Raw genomic sequence first — 21,058 nt, 5'->3', positions numbered from 1 at the left:
TTAATTTGTTTTACTTTTAATCCAAGCCAACCTAGTGCTGCATTTGAATTGAAGTAATTGCTAACTTCAGTTAAAGTCACATGCTGTGCTTTTGTCTCTTAAAGGAGCAATGAACCATATTTACTTTTGAGTGGTCCAGGAGAGGGCTGGACACTTCCTGGCAGACTGTTTTGGGGAAACTCCAGACTGGGAGGATGTTGGGGTCACCCTGCAAGTAGGAACCCAGGCTGGTTGATACCAGGGTGTCACTGTTGTGTCATAGGCAGACTGCTGGGGTCAGAGCACTCTATCATTGCTGCATAGCACAGACACTTGGGGAACTGCATGCTTATCTGCTGGCGGTGAGGGTCCAGGCCATGCGCCACAACAGCAGAGCATTTAAGGCTCCCAGGATTACAGAGCAGGTGGAGATACAAACCTCTCACTAGTTGTATTACGCTCAAAACGTCACCCAGTCCCTTCCCTACTTTTAGTGAGGGTCTCTCCCAGGCCTCCGTGCCTGGAGAGCTTTTCCCTGGTCTCTCCGGGGCCCTTTTGCCCTCTGCAGTCTGTGCAGATATCATGACAGTTTCCTGGGCTTCCTCACCCCCTTTCATGGTTTCTTCCTGCCTTCACAGGAACCTCCCTCCAGCTCTTTCCCCAGCTGGGCTTTATTACTACTTAAAACTGGCTCCTTCTACACTGGAATCACTTGATTCCTCTCAGGTGAGGCCTATCCTATGATCAGGGTTAGCTGAGCCCAGGCTCTCCCGTCCATGGGGCAAGTATCCCTGTTACAGTGAGGAAACAGCAGCAAAGAGGTTAAGTAACTTGCCCAATGTCCTAGAGAGATTCGTTGAGAGAAGTGGGATTAGTACTCCGGAGTTCCTGTCTCCTAGCCCTACTCTCAGACCTCTCCCTGGTAAGTTCTCTCGCCCTCTGAATAGAAAGATGTTGAGATTTCCCACAAAAAAGAGGCACTTTAGAGTGACGACAGCCCTCCACTTACATGTTAAGTCAGAACTAGAGCCACATTTGAAAGAGTGACTTTACAACACAGACTTTGATTGAAATCATATGTGACAGCAGGATCAAGTGAAGAGCAACAATTTTTGTATTGAAAACACCCCTCTTATACACGGTCATTGAATGGCTACATTCTGAATTATTTTGCTTAGCTACTGCCAGTTGTGCTACTAGACTACTTGTCCTCTAGGAGTGGTTGAGATGTGCAGTCAAGCCACTGAAGAACCTAGACAAAATAAAGCCTAGAGCAGTCCTAGTATTAAGAAAATAATCAGTGTATCTTGTGCAGTACAAATTTATAAATCCAAGTGATGCACCAACCCTTTTAGGGCTTACATGGCAAACACACTCTAGCAGATACCTTCAGCACCTGAACACATTTAGTATTCTAGATTTCTATGGATCAATTGTCTATTTCCCTCATGGCATTAATACAGCAGCAGTATTAGCTACTCCGCAGAATAAGTGAAATCACGCGCATGCTTCTGTGAATTAAAGAGGGTTGTTTTCTATTTATTTAGAGCTCCATTTAGCCTGCAGTTGCTGCACTAGGGTGGCTCTGTGACCTTTCACACTGCCGTGGTGAAGGCAGCTTCCCATTCCTGGGAGGGAAGTGGGCCTTCATAAATGCCTATATAAGGCTTTATGCAGCTGCTCATGTAATTCTCTTGGCCAAGGGCACAGATACTCCACCCCACTCAGTGCTTGGCAATGATGTGAGGGGGAAGCACCGAGCATACTCAGATCCTCAAGGGGAAAGTAGGTTCTTGGGTTCTTTCCAAGCTGATCATCAGAAGCTTCTGTCTACAGCCACAAGGAGATTACCCACAGGTGTGACCAAAGTCGCCCCAGTGCCATGGCCTATGCTGAATATTCAGTGTAGAGGGGCCAGGATGGTGGGAGAGGTTAAGAGTTGCTGGAAATGGTCATCTCTTTTTCCAGTTACTTTTCCGATAAAGGGAGGCCAAAGATTAGTATCCACATTGGTTTCTTGAGAACTGTCTGGATTATTGCAAACTTTAGAGAGGTTGCCTTCTCTAAAGGAGGCTTTCCTGATTATGGTCCCCAGCCACCCTTTGCTGGATTTCACGACCCATCGTGTCTGACTCCTTCTGTGCTGAAATCTGGGGTTGTCTTCTTGCCTACAAACACCACAGATATAGACCTGCAGGTACGTTAGCTATGGCAACTCAAGAAAATGAACAAAGGGACATGGCCCACGTAGAGGAAGGGAAGCAATAGGCACAGGCCTGACCTTCCATCTTAATGCAGCAAAGGAAGCAAGTAGAAGGGCCCAGTTGCAGCCTCTCAGCAAAATGATGATTGGAAAATCTCAGAGAAGCAATGGGCAGGTAGTAAAACAGCTGGAATCCTCCACAGCCAGCCAATCAACCAAACTCTACAGGTAATATAATCCAGTGGAGTGAGCAGAGACTCACAGCAAAGCAGAGACAGGGAAAACACATTTACAGGCTTGGAAAGCAACTTTACAAAAAACAATGTATAACCCAGCTAAGTGGAATCTGACTCATTCTGCCATATGCCCCCACTCTAACCACCCACCCACCAAGCGGAGAAACGCCTCTAAACTTGTGGCTTGCCCTTCATGCATCATGTCCCAATGTTCCCCCTCCTCCCAATGCTTTCTTCAGGTTTATTAACTTGCACAGCTGGAAACCAGATGTAATGTGGGTCTAAGTGGTTTTTCTCAAAATGACCTTGGTTTAGTCAAGGCTCCATGTGTAACAGATGAGCTGTGACACTTCACTGTGGGTATGCGGGTGAAACTGTAAACATATCATAATGGCTACAAGAGAGTATTTGCTATTTCAATCCAGCAAGAACTATCTGGGTCAAGGAGCTTCAGATACTTCCACCGTACCCTCTGCTGCTCTGCAGTACAGAGAAGGGGCTTTCCCAGCTGAAACAACAGTGTCAGTGGGGCCCATCAATCAAAGGTTTACCTCCTTCTGCTTCACATGACTCAAATGTTACAACAAACAGATTCGGCCAGCCCTTGTATTCTACAAACTCTTTCGCATGCATGATGTGACGTACAACATCACGTTGCATTGAGAACATTCTCCTGGGTAATGACATATGACTCAGTGTCCCTGTCATGGCCTAGCAGAGTTGAAACAAGGCAACATGTTCTTGGAAAACTTAGAAAATGTTTTTCTCCAACACATGGCTAGAGATCTTAGGAATTTGTAAAATAAGCTGTTGTGGAAAGATCTGAAAGGTTCCAACACCTGGTTCGGGAATTATTCATGAGAGTTTCCCAGGTGATGATTGGTACTACGTACAGATCTGTATTTTCTTTGTTCCCGAAAAGGAGTGGATAGTTCAGAGCTGCCACTTTTCTGATCTACCCAGATCAGATACACATTTCCATGATGGTGCCGTTTATGTCATATTTGCTCTGTTTATTAGCTGAAGCAGTTTGTGGCCCTCGGGGCTAGGGCTTTTGACAATTTTGCATCCTCTTCGGTTTCATGCATCAGTCATCAGCAATGAGAGCTCTGGGTTATGAGCATGTTTTTGCGTCAGGCAGAAGGCTGACAAGTTGATTCCTTATTAGCTCTTGCAAGTTGACCCTGCAGGGCTGAGTGTGGACACATTTGTTTTCATTAGTAAACTGAACAAACATGACAAGGAAGTTAAAAAAAATAGTAAAAGGGACATGCACACAATATAATTCAGTTTAAACCTGACATCTGCCAAATGTTAAAGAATTGTTCCCTACCTGTGATTCTCCCATGCGTGATGCACATCACTGACAATATCTACTGAGATTATTATTGTATCACCCCAGATCTCAGAAATTACAGTTGCAAAGACCATTTAGTCCATCTCACCCTGCTACTACAGGATTATTTCTGTAACCCTTCTGCCAGGTGGAGCCAGCAGCAACCAGGGCTGGGTTCGATATCTAGGGGTTCCTTTTCAGCAATACAACACGGCAGTGGCTTGAGCCCCTCTCACACTGCAATCAGCACTCGAAGCACCTCTCTCTTACTGCCCTAGGGAGATCAGAGGTCCTGATTTTATAGAGATGGTCCCAATATTTGGGGTTTTTTTTATATGGGATCTTATACCCCGCACCCCTGTCCCGATTTTTCACACACCCTATGCTGCCTGTATGTCTCTCATTCTCCCAAGGGGGTGAAAAGATCCCCCATCCCATTGCCGTCTAACCTTTATACTTCCCCCAAGGGGTTACATCTCCAGCTCACGCTGGAAAAGGACATTTGACATGGGAACAAAATGTGACTAGAGCCATCTTTTAGCAGAGTGAGTAGCTAAAACTCCTACTAATCTGACCCGCTCTCTCTCATGCACACACCCTTAAAGCAACTGTTTATTGGCTCTCAGTGCAGATTGCCTCACCCCAATCCCATTGCCTCTTTGGAAGCATTTCTGCAGGAAGAAATGTGAGTGTTAGCAGCCTTAAAAGTCACCTCCAGGGCCAAGCAGAGGTTACTAATGGAGGAATGGCCAGTTGGTTCAGTACCTGGCAATCTCTGCCCCATGGATGTCCCCTTTCTCTGCCAACCCTCGTCGGCACTAAGGCTTTTTAGAGCCAGGCTGTCCTTCCTAGTGCTAGCTTTGAAACCAGACAACATCCCGAATAAAACGAACTGACTCATAGTGGATGCAATTGCCAAAGTATCTGCTGAACTGGGAGCAATAGAGCTGCTGTTGCCCACTTCTGGCTTGACAAGTAAAAATCACAGGACTTCCACCTACTTCTTTGAAACTGAGCTCGGAGTCACACCAGCTAGAGCAGCACTGGGCAGTAGGATCCAATAATAACTAGATCTCTATGTCCATAGGCTGGTTTCTGGGGAAGGAAGCGGTTTCTTAAAAGAGCTTACTCTCTTTTATTTAATGATGGCATTTCTAGCTACAACAGCGGCAGCTGTGTCTGCTGTAACAGGACCAAAAATGTAACAACTAGTTTCAGCTCTTCATAAGCTTTGCACTTAAAGAGGAAAAGATTCAGTTGGGAGCATGGGCAAGCTGGGTGGTTCAGGTGTTAAGTCACAGCCACTGTCAGAGGCAGCTCACGGACATGCTCCCAGGTGAGAGCTAATTAAGTGAAGTCAAGTCTATTTAAAAAGAAGGCAGTTATGGCCAGTGAAGCTAGAACCAAATCAGAAGTCAGGGAGCTCTGAGGAAGCACAGCTGCTCTCCTGTAATATGGTTTATATATTTGGTGTTTACTGTTTGTAAAGCTACATGGAAGGAAACGCAGCTGGAGCCTTCTGCTAAATTGGTATCAATTCGGTTAGCCCCAAACGCCAGCTCTAAAACCTACCTACAAAAAATGATTTTTGCATTCAGACCTGAACCTCCAGGTAACTGTTTGCTCTTGTTGTTCCACCCCTGGTCCTATGACAGGGAGATGAACCTTTTCTGAGTTTAAAATATCCTCTCTGCAACTAGCCAAACCTTCACTCCAGACCTGGGCCTTGCACCTGAACAAGCTGCATCCTGGGTTTCCTATTCTGTGATTGCCTTTGCACAATTCAGTGTATATATCAATGCAAAGTGAAAGAAGGTGACCAAGCAACACTGCTACTTTCAGAAACACTGCGGTAGGAGCTATATGGCACGAGCACGCTCCCAGCTTTAATCATGTTTGACGGATGAAGATTCATTTATACACAATTACCATAAGCATGGGGTTTTTTAGAACAGTAAATAGTTTAAATCTTATTTGCCATATTAATCTTGAACAAGATGGCATCAGTAATCCACTCAGAAACCTGCCAAAGGACAAAATATCAGTGCAGTCCTATTTCTTTCAAACTAGTTTCTTATATGTCTTGTTGTATGGGGTGGGGTGGGTGTAAAACACATAGGTCCAGAGAGAAACCCAGACAGCTTGAAGGAACATCTGAAAGCCTGGGATCTGACCGTGGACCAAACCCGGGGAGAAGTTTTTTGGGTCAGCGGGAAGTAGGTAGGGATGGGAAGATGTATTTCCTGCTATTTGATTTGTGTCTCTGAACACAAAAGGACTGTAAATGCATCAAAGAAATATCTATCACCAATTTCTCCTCCAAACTTTGACTGCTCCCTTCAAAAACGGGCAACTTACAATTGTGAATTGTTACAGTTAAGAGTCTGGGAAAACCATCTACTGGGCCACCAAACTTTATTCCCCTTATTGCACCAGGTATAAAGGAATGACATGGTAGAATGCTATGTAACAAAACAATTTCACTAGCTAATTAGAATACAGAAAGGTCACTAAATTTTTAATAGTACAGAAGGGGTTAATAACTTATAATTGTTCTGTTATTTGTAGAACAGTAGCATCTAGAGGCCCCTTTGTGCTTGGAGCTCTACAAACATATTAAGACAGTCCTTGTCCCAAAGAGTTTATCCTCTGCAAGATGCAGCAGGTCCATGGCAAAGTTGAGAGTAGAATCATAGATTAGGGTTGGAAGAGACCTTAGGAGGTCATCTAGTCCAACCCCCTGCTCAAAGCAGGACCAACCCCAACTAAATCACCCCAGCCAGGGCTTTGTCAAGCCGGTCCTTAAAAACCTCTAAGGATGGAGATGCCACCATCTCCCTAGGTAACGCATTCCAGTGCTTCACCACCCTCCTAGTGAAATAGTGTTTCCTAATATCCAACCTAGACCTCCCCCACTGCAACTTGAGACCATTGCTCCTTTTTCTGTAGTACTTAGTCACTGGAGTTCCAGTCCAATCCCCTGGCAGTTCAGGCACATTACCTCCCCCAGTTGTGAGCAGACCAAGAACAGTAACTATTAACAAAGGCTGTGTAATTTAGAGACCTGATAAAGGGATGCCATCAATTAAAGAATCACTTTGGTTTAAATCTTATCTCTTGTTGCAAATGGTGTGTAAAATTGCTGTAGCAGGGATTGGAGGTGAAACATCTGTACCCCTCCCCGTTTGGTTACTTTATGCATTAGACACCAGTTTTTGTGTAGTTACTTTCACTGTTTCTCCTGTCACATCAGTCAGTTTTCTTTATTTTGTGGGCCTTTCACACAGCAACAGGAAAAAGATAAACATCTTGAGGCTGACTTAGAGTTCAAGTCAGCCGTGTCCTTTGGTGGTTATTAAAATCGTTTAAAAATTTTGTTCATTCAAACAATTTGAGTGAATTTATAGATCACAGTAGCAAGCAACTTAACACTTGAGTCAGATAACACTCTTATCTCAGCCAATGTACCTCAGTACTGGCTTTCCACATGTTCCGTTATTCCATCTGCCAGCCCCTACCGCTTTGCCATTGTGTCGTAGGCCTCATCTGCAATCTTCCATTCCACTCCAGTTGTAGGCTGACCAGCATGCCAAATGGGCAGTGTAGAAGAGTGGACTCACTACCGAGCACCCCCTTCTGGCTGAACATGGCATAGCAGTTCTTTCTTGTGTAGCGCCCCCGCTGACAGTTGCTCTGGTCCCACAGTGGTCTGCCCTTTCTTGTGCCTCAACACTCCAACCAGGTCATGCTTTAGTCCCCACCCCTTCTGGTCCAGCAACCCCCCCCCCGTACCCCCAATCTCCATTCCTTTTGTCCAATCTGCCACCCTGGATTCTAGGCCAAGCGGTCTGTGAACTAACTACAGGAAGCCCTAAGCAGGGATGTATATCTCCTTCTCAGGGGCTTCACGCCACCTTACCAGGGGAACCGAGGCCCATCCTCATCACAGGGTTCTAAGTTCAGGGACACTGGCAAGGTTCACTTCCCCTGAATCCTTGCGACAACTTCCCTGGACTTCTTCCTACCAAGCCTTTCCACGGACTTTCTCCTTATCCAGCTAGAGCCAGTCTGGTCCCTACAGAGCTCTTCACTCTCTACTACCAGGAGCGTAACTGCGGAGTTCCTGCCTGCTCCCAACTGCCTCAGTTTATTGCACCACCCTGCTCCCCACCAACTGGATGTCATTGTGAATTAGGCCTGGCCCATTCCAGGTGGGTTAACTGAGCTCTGACTCCGGTTAACCCTTTGTTCATCTGTGTGGGATCAACACCCCATCACAGATGGTCCTTGATGCTAGCACAGATACTGTTGCAGGATTGAGGCCTTAATAATGAATGAATGGTGATTTGTATGTGACCAAACACCACATTTTTCAACAGTAACATTAAGCCTTACTTTGAACTCAGGCCATAAACATGAAAGGCTAGTACTCTAACCCTCTAGCCCACCAATATACCAGTGTGTGTTTTACAGTCATTAGAGTAGCACATATGAAAAAAGTAAAGAGGCCACTAGCCATTGCAAAAGGACTAAGATAATTTGGGAGTTATAATGAAGTATATTATCTGAATACATTTCACCCTCCGCTTGTGGCATGTTATATTAGCTTCTGACTCTATAAATATCTATTAATTGTAATGCTTAGCCAAACATGGAGAATAACCGTGGCAAAGTGTGGTGGCAGCAGCCATTCAAACAGGATTCAGCAGTTCCTTTATATCTCCATGTATGCAATCTGATGAGCATTTTGTGTATATACACTCCCTGCACAAGCATTGCCTATATGACATAAGGCTACAGATTTCCTGATTAAGAGGCCAAGTTGCTAAGGCCCCCAGGCCGTCTGTAACACTTACTGCAAAGAAGAGTACTTTTTTGGGGGTAACAATAGCTTATTCCTAGTTACAAGAGCTAAGGTTACCATATTTTAAAATAACAAAAAGAGGACACTCTAAGGGCCCCGCCCCCAACTCCGCCCCCTTCTTCTCTTCTCTCTTTTTATATTTCCCCTATGTCTATTTTCCTTTGTGCCCTCAGATCTTTGTGTCTCTTCCATTCTTACATGCTTTAGAAGTTCTTTTCCTTTTCTATTGTTATCCAAAAAAAGCAAGGATTCCTCACTATGGTATGTCTACACTACGGATCCTATACCTGCACAGCTATGGCAGCATAGGTCCCTAGTGTGGATGCAGCCTTCATGGACTGGCGGAGTTCTTCTGTTGGTGTAGGAACAGCACCTGCCCCAAATGACATTATCTATGTCCACAGAAGCCCCCTTCCATCAGCACAGCTGTGGACATGCTGTGAATTTAGTCAGTATAGCTCGGTCAGTCAGGGTTGTGGATTTTTCCTACCCCTGGCTGATGTAGCTACGCTGACATCACTTTTAAGTTTATATCTAGCCTAAGAGGAGATGCTACTGTAAAGAATGGAGGTAAAAGTAAGTTGGCAGATAACCTGGATTTTCCCTTGATTTGTAGTGGGGTAGGGAGCTTTTTGTACACTGTTAGCCTCCAAGCATGTTGTAGCATAGGAGTAAATACTATGACTATTCTATAAAGTTCTCTATGGCTGCATCTGACCCTTTCAGATACAGTTTCATTCACGTTGCTCCCTAGCACCACATAACTCATTCAGTAAAAGGCTGTTGATAGAAAAGAAATCCTGAGCAAATGTTATCGGACTCCAAGGGGCTTGAAGTCCACGAGCAATTCCTCTCCAGCTCATGCATATGATATAGGTAGGCCAAAAATCTTCATGTCACGCTTTGGTTCCCTACATTAAATGTTACAAAACCAAATCTGATATTTTTGTAATATAAACTTTGAGTCCATTGTATCGTTCACTCAGTTGATCTCAGTCATTGCTTGATGCACTCAGTTGATCTAAGTACAGAGTCAGCTGTTGTCTTATGTTATCTGATTTTTTCCCCTGCAAAGGCAGCACATCTAGGAGAATGAGCCTGACACTTGGAACCAGTCACTTGCTCAGGGCTAGGGCGTCGCATTTATGCCAGAGCTCTGGATAGAAGGGACTCCTCTTGGAAGAGCATCAAAGGGAATGTGCCTCAAGCAGGTACAGTTTCTCTTGATGCTTTGTGCTTCCTGCTACCCCATCAGAGGCATAATCTGCTCTACCCATTATGACTCCACCCACTTTTCAGTTTACTTCTCAAGGGGTAAACAGAAGCAAGCAAGCTCTCCACTCCAGAGCCCAGAGACTGCAATTACGGGAGACTTTTGTGCAGCTACTATTTCTTTTTGTGCCTTCTTCATGCACAAGGGTCACTTACATCTGGGCCCTGGATGTGCTCTTCTATGTGACTGTATAAATGGCATAATGGAGTTCCATGTTGTGCATCAGTCATCTGCGGACAAGATTGTCTTTTTTTACAAGTAAAAATATGGTGGTTTTTGTTGTTGTTAACTACAGCCCACCCTGCAGACTCAGCCTGGGATTGGGGCAGCTGGAATGGCACAGGAGAACAGATGGTATAACTTGCCATGCAGACCCTTGTGATGATGTGTAAAAAGGGAAGAACCCAGCTTGATTCTCAGATCCCATGTTGAGTTTGCAGAGCTGAGTTAGAAAAAAAAATTTGCAATTGTAAACTGAGCAAATCTGATTTGGAATCAGTGAGCCACAAACATGCAACCCCACAATGCGATTTTTAGAGCCACTTTTAAGAGTAGAGCTCTCCCGTAAGCTCTGTATGGGGACAATTAGTTGCTCACCTCTCAGGGGTTAGTTATTGTTTGAACAGAACTTTGAAGATGTATAGTGCTATATAAAGTCCTAAGCATTATTATTCTTTTTAGCACCAACTCAGGAAAGCACATGCTTAAGTGCATTCCAGAACAGGGACAGACTTAAACATTTGTGTAAGTGCTTTTCTAAGTCAGGGCCTTTGCAACCGATCAGGACAATGTCTGTGAGTGAGGACAGACACAGGGCTGGATTTTAAATGGCAGACTATAGCTTTATTAGAATTTAACATGGGAGACGGGCACTATCTGCCCCATCTCCCCATTCTACACATTTAGGGGAATCTATTGCAGGATTACAGGGCACCTGCCATAGAACCATAACTCAGGGCACCTACCATGGACTTTTCACTGCCTACCCCAAGGATTCAGCTTGTTCTGCTGAATCCTTTCAACTTCCTCCTGCAAAGGGGACAGAAGGTACCAGGAAAGGATCCCTGTCTGCAAGGACTTCAGGTCTTCCTTTTTCCATAGACCTGGGGTCCACCAACAAAATCCCATGTTTCTTACTGTCTGATCACTGGCTGTTTGGCTTTTTAATCTGCACTGGACACAAGTTGTGATGAACTAACATTCACATGATTCCTCACATTAAACTCTGACAACATTTCACCTCATGGTGTCTCCATGAGGGTATGAGGAAGGTGAAAAAAACTACTAGGCCACAGCCCATTTGGCCCCTATGAGAAAAAATTCCTTCACAACCCCTTACATAGATGTTCAGTCAGACCCACTGCACCCTGTATTATATAACCCTGGAGACCGAGGCTGGGTTCAACTTAAAATGGGACAAGAGGCTGATAAAACCCAGGCCAGAATTTAAAGAAATGATTGTGGGAAGCATGAGACAATCAACTCACATCTCTCTAGCTGGCCAATGGGCAGCAAAGCACCCAGAGGGAGGCGGGGCTTATCCCAGTATACACTCCCCCTTTATCCTAAAGCTGTGCAGCACCTTGTGGATCCAATCAAGTTTCTCAGTCATTATGTTGGGGGTGGCAGTGTCCGAGTATATGCCCTTTACAGTCCAGTCTACATTTTAAACTGTACTGATCCAACATCCAGCTTGTTCACTGTATTTGTAATATTGAAAGCACTATGCCATGACATGTAGCTCAAGAGCAAACTCTCAATCTGTTTCACATCCAGGCAGCACTGAATGTACTTTTACTTTAGACTAGCAGGAAAAAATTACTGCGGCAAGATATGACTGGTAATACAAAATGCTTATGTTGCAAAGACTGTTTTTATTAACATTTAGTATTGGTGCAATGAATCAATGTTTGCTACTTGATTGAAAATTGCCTGGCAATGCAATTTTGAGCAGTTTGAAAAGGAATGCAGAGTGGCTCCTTCTGTCATTTAAAAATAGCATCAGGGCTTTGTTTTCTTTTAAAAAGGGAGATGGGTTGTAGTGCTGATAAATACGAGAACCCAGAACACACACACATGAATTTATCCTTGTGAACGAGAAGGTTTTAAGGTCAGATTTTGTGTACTACACTTCTAATCAAATAACTGTAGATATATATATATATATATATATATATATATATATATATATATAGAGAGAGAGAGAGAGAGAGAGACGATGAGAGAGAACAGATGGTGGTTACGAGCCTGATCCCACAAACAGTTTTACTTGCCTGAAGTCGTGGTGCCTTCAGTGGGTCTCTGTAGATGTAGCTACAATCGTGGGTATAAATTATTTGCAAGTTCAGGTCCCAAAACAGTAAGCCTTGGAATGGATATTTTCAATACAAGAGACATTCTTAAACATATTTAGTCATTCCAGCTGACAGATATGCAGACAGATTGCTTGTTCTGCCTGGTGAAATGGTGCAGTGCTTCCATAGACTGCTCTTTGCAGCTGCTTGTGGCATTAGACAGCAGGTAACATTTTCAAAAACACCTCAGAGTCTTAGGTGCCTAAGTCCCATTGGTGCTTTTGGAATCTTGCCCCAGTGTGACTGAATACAACACACTGTTAAAATTATTATACTGATCAATACTATTTGAAGTGGGCGAAAGCCATTTTTAAAAAGGGAACGTTACTAACTGAATCAATACCATTCCAGAAGCACTGGCCTTCCTTCTAGCCTTCTGTAAAACCTTGCCAATATTCATACAGGATCCATTACCCAGCCAAACGTCTATTATCTGAAATATCCTGGGACCAACTTGGTTACAACACTACAAACAACATTATTTGAAAACATTACCTTTTGCTTCTCCCTATCCTTGACTCTTCATTTCATTTTAGAGCTCAGCTGAAAACACCTGATTCTCCTTTGAATATGCCTCTTAGGGAATAGCAGAAGGGGAAGAGGAATTATTCTTTAACTAGATTATCAGGTTGTTGAGTTCTGCAATGTTTGAGATACACTTTATATGCATGGTGCTGTACAGAAAGTAAAGCCTAAATCCTGCAATTCTTTCCCATGCAAAATTCCCATTGATATCACTAGGCAAGAAAGAACCCATAGACCTGACCTCCAAAGTTCTATTGAATTGTATTCACATTGCAGCTTGTTCTCTTTTGCCAAAACTGAAATATACCATCTCCTTCTAGTAAACAAAACAAAAGCATTTACTACAGAAGCAAATGTCAAAATCTAGAGATAAAAAAAGGGGGAAAACAAAGTAGGTTTTTAAGAAGCATCATTAACATCACAATCCACTGGTAAATAAACGTGACTTTAAAGCCAGAGAACTGAAGGGTTACTTGGAAAATTGTTTTGGTTGACTTTATGACAGAATGGATTTTATTTAATGTACAGCATTGAATGCATACACCAATACCAGTGCCGTAACAACAAAAACGGAATTTGTAAAGTTAGCAGCAGTTCTGCAAGTACAAAAATACACATTTATTTCAGACCATATATAATAGCAAAATTTATCAAGATATATTATACAAACTCAAAGCATTTTAGATAATGCATTACTTTAAATATATTATAAGATGATTTAGATAGCGCATAATAAAATTACATGTGTTCTGCTTGCAATAATACATGCCATTTTACAGCAATATTAATAAACTATTCACAACTTAAACATAAAAAGAACACCCAATGGAGTACAATAAACGAAACACACAGAGTTGGGAGTTGTTAGTTACAAGCTTCAGCATTTAATGTCACTTCTTTTTCAAGCTTACATTGTTTTTCTTCTTTTGCTGCAAGACGGAGAGGACTGGAACTACTGAACAGTTACTTCGTTAACATACAAAGCACGACACTTCTTCCTTGGAGAGCAATGAAAGTAATAACCATCATAGTTTCAAAACAGTAGTAGAATACCACAGTTATGGAATCTATGCTGACCATGTATACTGCATCAAAACCACAAAGGACACGGACTTACATCTACAAAGCTTAACACGAGTGGTCAAGAGGAGGCCTCTATGTCAAACACACTACTGCACTCACTAGTGTCTTGGATCTGAGTGCCTCTCTTAACAATTTTCTGGGACCTTCCCAGATTCTAGGAAGGTAGTTAATCACAATATCAGTATGTGGGGAAGTTACTTTGATAATTCCCATAATGACAGGATGAGTTCTGTAGCCCCGCCGTGAAAGTTCATTTCTTGGGGTATTGAACCCTAAGCAGATCCAACATTAGTCCCAAAGGTGGTGATTTTAAACATAAGACTCCTCGGCAAAAAACCTTTGGTCAAGCTCTTCAAACTTGGAATCACTGCAATGCTTGTTTGGCCATTCCTTTTTATTTTGGACCATGGCCTTGGTCCCTTCCTCTGATTTCTGAAGACATTTATTAACATCAGGTTTAAACAAACAGTCATCAACTGCCTTTGTGGTTTTTGGAGACCGAGAGAAGCCCCTTTTGGGCTCATCATCAATATTTTTTGATTCAGTGCTTGGCAAAGATTTGTTGTTCTTGGAGTTTGTCACTTGCTGGCCACCTAAGTCTGTGGAAATCACAGTCTTACTTAAGCTGTCCTTGATGAAAAGTTCATGTCCAGCACTGACAACATCCTCTGGCTCATGGGCATGCTCAGCCCTTGGATTTGTGCACTGAGTGAAAGTGTTGGACAGCTGTCTTTTATGTGACTGAACAAATAGAGAGTTTGCCTCCTCCTCTTCCTCCTCCTTGCTTTGCTCAGCCAACAGCCCCAACGCCTTTAGTCTCTTGTCTTTGGCTTCCCCTGCACAAAGTGGAGAGCCGCATAGCTGTCCACCCCCCCGGGAAGAAGAAAAGTTGCCCTCCTGGACTGTTTCCGCAGCATTAATTCCTCCTGTTGACATAAGTGTTTTTAAAACTTGCCGTTGTTCTTGACATAAGTTATCTTCTGACGCATCCGAAGAATCCGTTTGTGGTTCCAAAGTTATTTTAACAACACTCTTCTTTTTCTCCTCTTGCTTGGACACTCTTTCCTTTTTTCGGAGAGTCCAATTTTTCATTGTGGAGGCTCCGTTCTTTAGCCATGTGCTGGGATGAAGAGTTACAGGGCTTTTTTGACTCTCTTTTCTAACACCAACGGAGCTGCTGCTGCTAGCTTGGTTAGGAAAAGAACTGAGGCCAGCACCTAGGTGTACTCCAGAGAAAGGGTTAAATTCAGGAGAAAGCTCTCCATGTTTCTTTTGAGGCTGAAAAGCACAATCCAAAGGCGAGGAGGTCTCGGTTGGAGTAAATACTGAATAGTCCGAAAACTGAGAGAAAGCACTGTCCAAGGAACTCATTGAGGACCCAGATGGGGACGTTCCGGGAGAAGATAAACTAGAACAGCTAGTTCTTGAGCAAATATTTAATCTCAGCAGGGGTGGAGGCAGGAGGCAATTGGACAAGTCTTTCTTTTCACCATTTTGGTCCACGGTGCCACTCTGACCCACATCTATCCCCATAACCAAACTCTGATTAATAAGCTTTTGCCCTTCCACCTGTAATGAACGAAGCTGCTTGAGACAGTCTTCATCTACGTGCGACAGCACTGCGTCACAGCTGGCTTTACGTACTGCGTTCTCATGAACCCCACTGATGTGGCTGAATTTAGAGGCAAGAAGGCCAATCGTGGGCTCTGAGCAGCGTCTCTGTCTTCTCAAGCTTTTGCGAGCATCAGGGACTGTTACTGATGAGCAGCCAGAGGTACTGGAGCAAAGAGACTCATTCTCAGATTGATCCTGTAATGCAGATTCGTGGTGTGATCCAGTAGAAATTCGCACTGGTTTTGATTTGGGTGGCAGCTGAATTTTAATTTCTTCCACCTCAGGCTGGTCCAAGTCACAATCACTCAGAGTCAAAACTGAGTCCCGGCTCCTGTTATCTTGACCTCGTTTTTTGAGCAAGTCACTAAATGAAGAGTCAACATCATCATTCAGCTCGTTTTCCAAACTGTCATAGGAAGAATCATTCAGATGAAAGGAAGAGAGATCTGCAAGAGGATGAAAGCAGCATTAGCATGTCCATCCTCAAACGACACTGACGACACAGTTACATTTTGTTTCAAAAGTATTCTTTCCCTTCGGTAATTGTTTGTCCTTGGAAAGTCCCTAGAACTGACACTTGGCCAAATGGGAAAAGTTTAGAATTCTTCCAAAATGATCATTTTAAGATAGAATAGAAATTCATTTTATTAGGCCCCCCCAATGCAGCATAGGGAACTAAACACATGCTTAAGTGCTGTGCTGAATAGGGATGGATTTATGGATACTCCCTAGTAATCAACCTATGGATAATACATTAATTACAGGCTATTAAATCAGTAATGTTATGAACATTCAATTCAATTGCTCTGATATGTGAAGAAGCCAGGGTGTAATTTTATTGTGCTCCAGAAAGTAGAAGATTTATAGCCAATATATAATGAGAGGTTCTAGTTTCAGTTATGGCATAGCAAGTAGACTCAAGCCCATGGATTTAAAGTGGTGTAATTGAGGGAGAATATAGCCATATTACCCTAGAGAGAATACATGAGAAGTTTGGGACAACCATATTACTCATGAGTGGCAAAGTGAGTTATGTAGATCATGCCAAATGGAGCGAAAAGAGTGACTGAGATAGTATAAGGCGCATGATAAAAAAAAAATCACACAACTATCACCATCACTGACTAAGGGAGAGTGCATGTTTGTGTACACATCTGTGTACATCTGGGTAATATTTTGGATGGACAGATTATATGAATGGAAAATAACAACCTTCCTAAGAATGTACTGAATCTTCTGACTGGCTGGGTTTAGCTAATATGAATGAAACATATGTTACCTGAGCCATCCTCTCTGTTGTCACATCGTATCAGTATGTCCCCAAAGAGGGTGGAAATTTCCTCTCCAAAAATCCTGCAGCAATTTTCAATTAGAAACTGTACCAGAACAGAAACCTGCAACAAATCAATGGCAATGAGATCTCTATACAGTTCTTGAACTATTGAGTTGAGAGGAGTATAGATTGGTAACAAAAACCAACCAATCCTATGTGCTTTTCCTTTGAATGAAAAGGTTGTTCCCAAATATCATTTTACAGGCTCTCTGCTGATGCTGTATATGGTGCTCCTGCCTTGGATTTACCCAGCATGTGCTAAACTTTGCAGATAGTGATTTGTTCCAAAGCAGGTGTAGATGGGTGGCTCCTATGGACATGTTTCAGAGATTCTAAGGCCAGAGGGACCACTATGATAATCTAGTCTGACCTCCTGTGTAACACAGGCCATAGGACTTCCCCCAAATACTCCCTGTCCGAACTAAAGGACCTTTTAGAAAAACATCCAATCGTGATGTAAAAAGTGCCAGTGATGTAGAATCCACCAGCTCTTGGTAAGTTGTTCCAATGGTTGATTACCCTCCCTGCTTAAAACATCCACCTTATTTCCAGTCTGAATTTGTCTCGCTTCAACTTCCAGCCATTGGTCTCAACACAACTGTTAGGAGATTGATAAAGGAACAGCCAAATCTATAAGAGGTCACTCTGGACTCCCCGGAACATCTGAATGGCCCCATGTAGGTACCTCTCATTATGAAACCAATCCTTGCTCTCCCTGTGCTCATATTAATGCTAAGAGTAATAAAGGGCTCTGCACTATAGGAGATGAGCACTCTAGCACCCCCCCACCCTGGTGTTTTCCCCTCTCACCACCATTGTAGCCTCCCTCACCATAGGTCCTGCTCTCTCTCTGCACAGACTGAGCCTCTGCCAACTCTAGCCCCCTTCACTAAGCACTAGATCACTTCCCACACCATCCCTGCAGGCCTCATGCTCCCTGGCTACCTCCTCTCACCCGCTGGCTCTGGCATGCAGTCATTTCTGCACTAGTTCTTCACACCCATACCATGGCCTTCCAAGGTCAGCAACTTCTCCCAGGCTGCAGCACAGACCAGAGGAAGGGTAGGAAACTGGCACATAGTAGGCGATCATATTGGGAGGACAGGGCATATATGGAGGGGAATGAGGTGGCACTTGCTCCATCCACGCATCCTGACCTGCCCTCACCTCCCAGTAGCCAGGAACTCTCCTGCCTTTATGGCACAGTAACCCCTAGCAGATCATCACACCCACGCCCTACGAAAATAGCCAGTCCCCCGGCAACACACACTTCAAGAACTAGGTTAGTTCCCTAAGGATAAATGGGCTTCCAGCAGATGAAATTTCTTTTACCTTTAGGCAACTGCCTCCAATTTTGCCATTACAGGGTCTCTGCATCTACACCCTTCTTCCCCCACAGCTGGAAATGAACCTACAATGGATGGATTTTCAAACTAGTATTTACAAGTTTCTGCTCTCATTAGGCTCATCCATATTGTTGCCTTTATGAACAGCTTCCAAATGGTGCCAGATCCCACCCTCTTCAGCAGCGCCATCTTGCAAAGGAGGCAATTGGATAGATTGATTGTGCTTGGATCCCACTTGGCTCCTTCCCTACTGCCATTTACAATCTTCTCCTTGGGGACAATGCTTCCCGAGGCCCTAAGCCAACTCCTTCCTGTGCATCTTTTCCACCCCGACCGCCTTACGGGTTTATTTGGTCCTGCTTCAGTACAGGGGGCTGGACAGGATCATTTTTTGAGGTCCTTTTCACCCTACATTCCTCTGATTATACATAGAAAACTGTTCTAAGACCAGCTTAAACAAACAGCATCCCTAGGAGGAAGTGATTGTTACAAATGCACTGGATATTTATGATCTCACTCCCTCTGTTTCAGGGGCAGAGTGGGGATGAATTATTTAATGTTTGCAGAGGGCTTTGAAGAGGAGAAGCACTGATCTGTGTAGGTGCTAATTATTATCACCTTTCTGAACATAGAGATTCCTTAGCAAAACTGAGGTTTCACTCACCTTTTTGGTGAATTCGCTTTCTGTTTCAGGGCTAGAGGGAGCAGGAGGCCACAGCATGCTGGGTGCGATGCACACAGCTAGATTAAATGCAGTCATCTGGTTATCTTCAGATTGCTTTTCTATACTGTGTAATACTCCAAAGAGGTAACGTAAGAGAACCACATTGGCTCTGGGGAGTTGTTCTATTAGCCTGAAAGAAAAAAACCCCATAAAGAGCAATTTAAGAAAGCACTTCCCCGCCACTCACTAAAGTTAGCATCTGATGAAACTACAGAAATCGGAGGGAGGCAATGTGGATTACTGGTTAGAGCAGGAAATAGTTACTATTTCAATAGCTTCTAAGAAAAGACCCAGCAGGTACCACAGTGAGCTCTTATTACTCAAACTTCAGTGCGGTCCTCTAATATGGTGTAATTCAGAACAATTGCTGATATACTGTAAATTAGTCTAAGAAATAATGAACACTGCACTGTCACATAAACGCACATGTACCATTTGTGATTTTTATTTGTTCTTTTGTTCAATTGTCAACTCACTGGTTCACTCAGTTGCAAAATTCAGTCATTTGCTCTGGATACCCAGTTGTTAACGTAAATTGGCAGAGCTCCATTTAATAGGTCACTTAGTCCACCCTCCTGCCTGCATGGACTAGAGCTTTGCCCAGTCTAATTTTAATATCCTCAGCAACAGGGCTTCCACCATTGCCAGACTCCGATATTTCACTATGACACAATCCCGGCTTCACAACAGTCACTGAAGTTTGAAACGAATGCAAAAAAATAAAATAAAATAAAATAAAATAAAAAAGAGTGGAACTGAATAGTTGCTGCACCCCTTTTGCCAAAGCTCCTGCACCACCCAAAACAAACTCAGTCTATTTTAGTAGCAGGCAGAAGTCCTGGTCTTCGGGAGCATATTTATAAACACTCTCCTGTGGTCTTGGTGAAAGGAAATGATTGAAATCTGCTTACTGGCACGTACTCCCACAGCAGGCACATAGGTACCGAGAACATGATTTAGGAAAGCACCCTATACAGGAAAGCTCTTCAGCATGTGCTTAACTTGTAGCGTGTACTTAAGTCCCTTTATGTCAATGGGACTTGAGCACGTGCTTATGTGCTTTCCTGAATTGGGGGTAATTTAAACATGCATTTAAACGCTTTCCTTAATTGGGACCTGTCAAAAGTCTAATTTGCAGGATTCCACTTTTTTGCAATATAAATAACTCTACCTTTGGATGTCTTTTATCTTCTCTTCATGGTTCCCTTGATCCATTACAGAGACCCACTTATCACAGAGCTGGGATGAAAAAATGCTGCCTGGGATGTTCCGAAGAAAATCCTTATTCCAAGAGAGGAACAATAAAAACATGTGAGCTAACAGTGTGGGTGGGGAAAAAAGATAAGCTACACAGATCTGAGAAAATGTATTGGTGGGACAACACTGGCTGGTGTGCATTTTATTCCACAGAGCCGCTAAGTCAAGCAGTAAATCTCTTAACATTAAGAAAAATTTTGCATTATGTTTAGGATTAATATTTTCATACCCTCTCCTGAACCTTTTCTGTCAAACGGGATGCATTTCTAATGCTTAATCTGTTTTCACTTTACCAGAGAATTAGCTCAGGGGCCAGTTATTTGGATACTGTGAGACGCCTGCAGTTTACTAATCATCTAATTATCTTCAATCCCCATTTATCCCAGCAAAATGTTTACAGTGCTTGTCACAGATCTGGCTAAGTAAGGAGCACACCCTTGCTGCACTCCAAGAATGAAGAGAAGACTACAGAAGCATAGCTGCTTTCCTACACGTCACAGTAAGACCTGGTCTATGCTTATAAGATTTAATGGTAAAACGACGCTGGTTGGGGGGTGGTAATTTTTAACCAAAATAGTTAAAAGTCCTAGTGTGGATGTAGTTATACCAGTATAAAGGCAACTTATACTGGTACAAGTATCAGAGGGATAGCCGTGTTAGTCTGAATCTGTAAAAAGCAACAGAGGGTCCAGTGGCACCTTTAAGACTAACAGAAGTATTGGGAGCATAAGCTTTCGTGGGTAAGAACCTCACTTCTTCAGATGCAAGTCTAGGAGCTTGTTACAGGAGTGGGTGGGTGAGATTCTGTGGCCTGCATTGTGCAGGAGGTCAGACTAGACGATGATAATGGTCCCTTCTGACCTTAAAGTCTATGATTCTATGATTCTATAAGAGGGTCATGTGGGACTGTGTCAAAACCCTTACTAAAATC

General features: G+C 43.3%; 1 protein-coding gene across 3 annotated transcripts in view; it reads right to left on the bottom strand.

Annotated features, from left to right (window-relative positions):
• Positions 1–12,109: 12,109 nt before the first annotated feature.
• ARHGAP20 (Rho GTPase activating protein 20) overlaps positions 12,110–21,058 on the bottom strand; it is a 109,746-nt gene continuing 100,797 nt past the window's right edge. For all 3 annotated transcript variants that reach the window (XM_034758816.1, XM_034758817.1, XM_034758818.1), the window contains 4 exons: positions 20,042–20,151; positions 18,811–19,000; positions 16,747–16,861; positions 12,110–15,913 (listed from right to left, as the gene is read on the bottom strand). In XM_034758816.1, coding sequence (XP_034614707.1) covers positions 14,163–15,913; positions 16,747–16,861; positions 18,811–19,000; positions 20,042–20,151 — 2,166 coding nt within the window. In that variant the 3' untranslated portion in view covers positions 12,110–14,162. The remainder of the gene's footprint in view (positions 15,914–16,746; positions 16,862–18,810; positions 19,001–20,041; positions 20,152–21,058) is intronic.

Source organism: Trachemys scripta, chromosome 1 (genome assembly GCF_013100865.1).
Source record: "Trachemys scripta elegans isolate TJP31775 chromosome 1, CAS_Tse_1.0, whole genome shotgun sequence".
NCBI lineage: Eukaryota > Metazoa > Chordata > Testudines > Emydidae > Trachemys > Trachemys scripta.
Note: the sequence above shows the minus strand (reverse complement) of the source record. Positions and strands in the feature narration are given on the sequence as shown.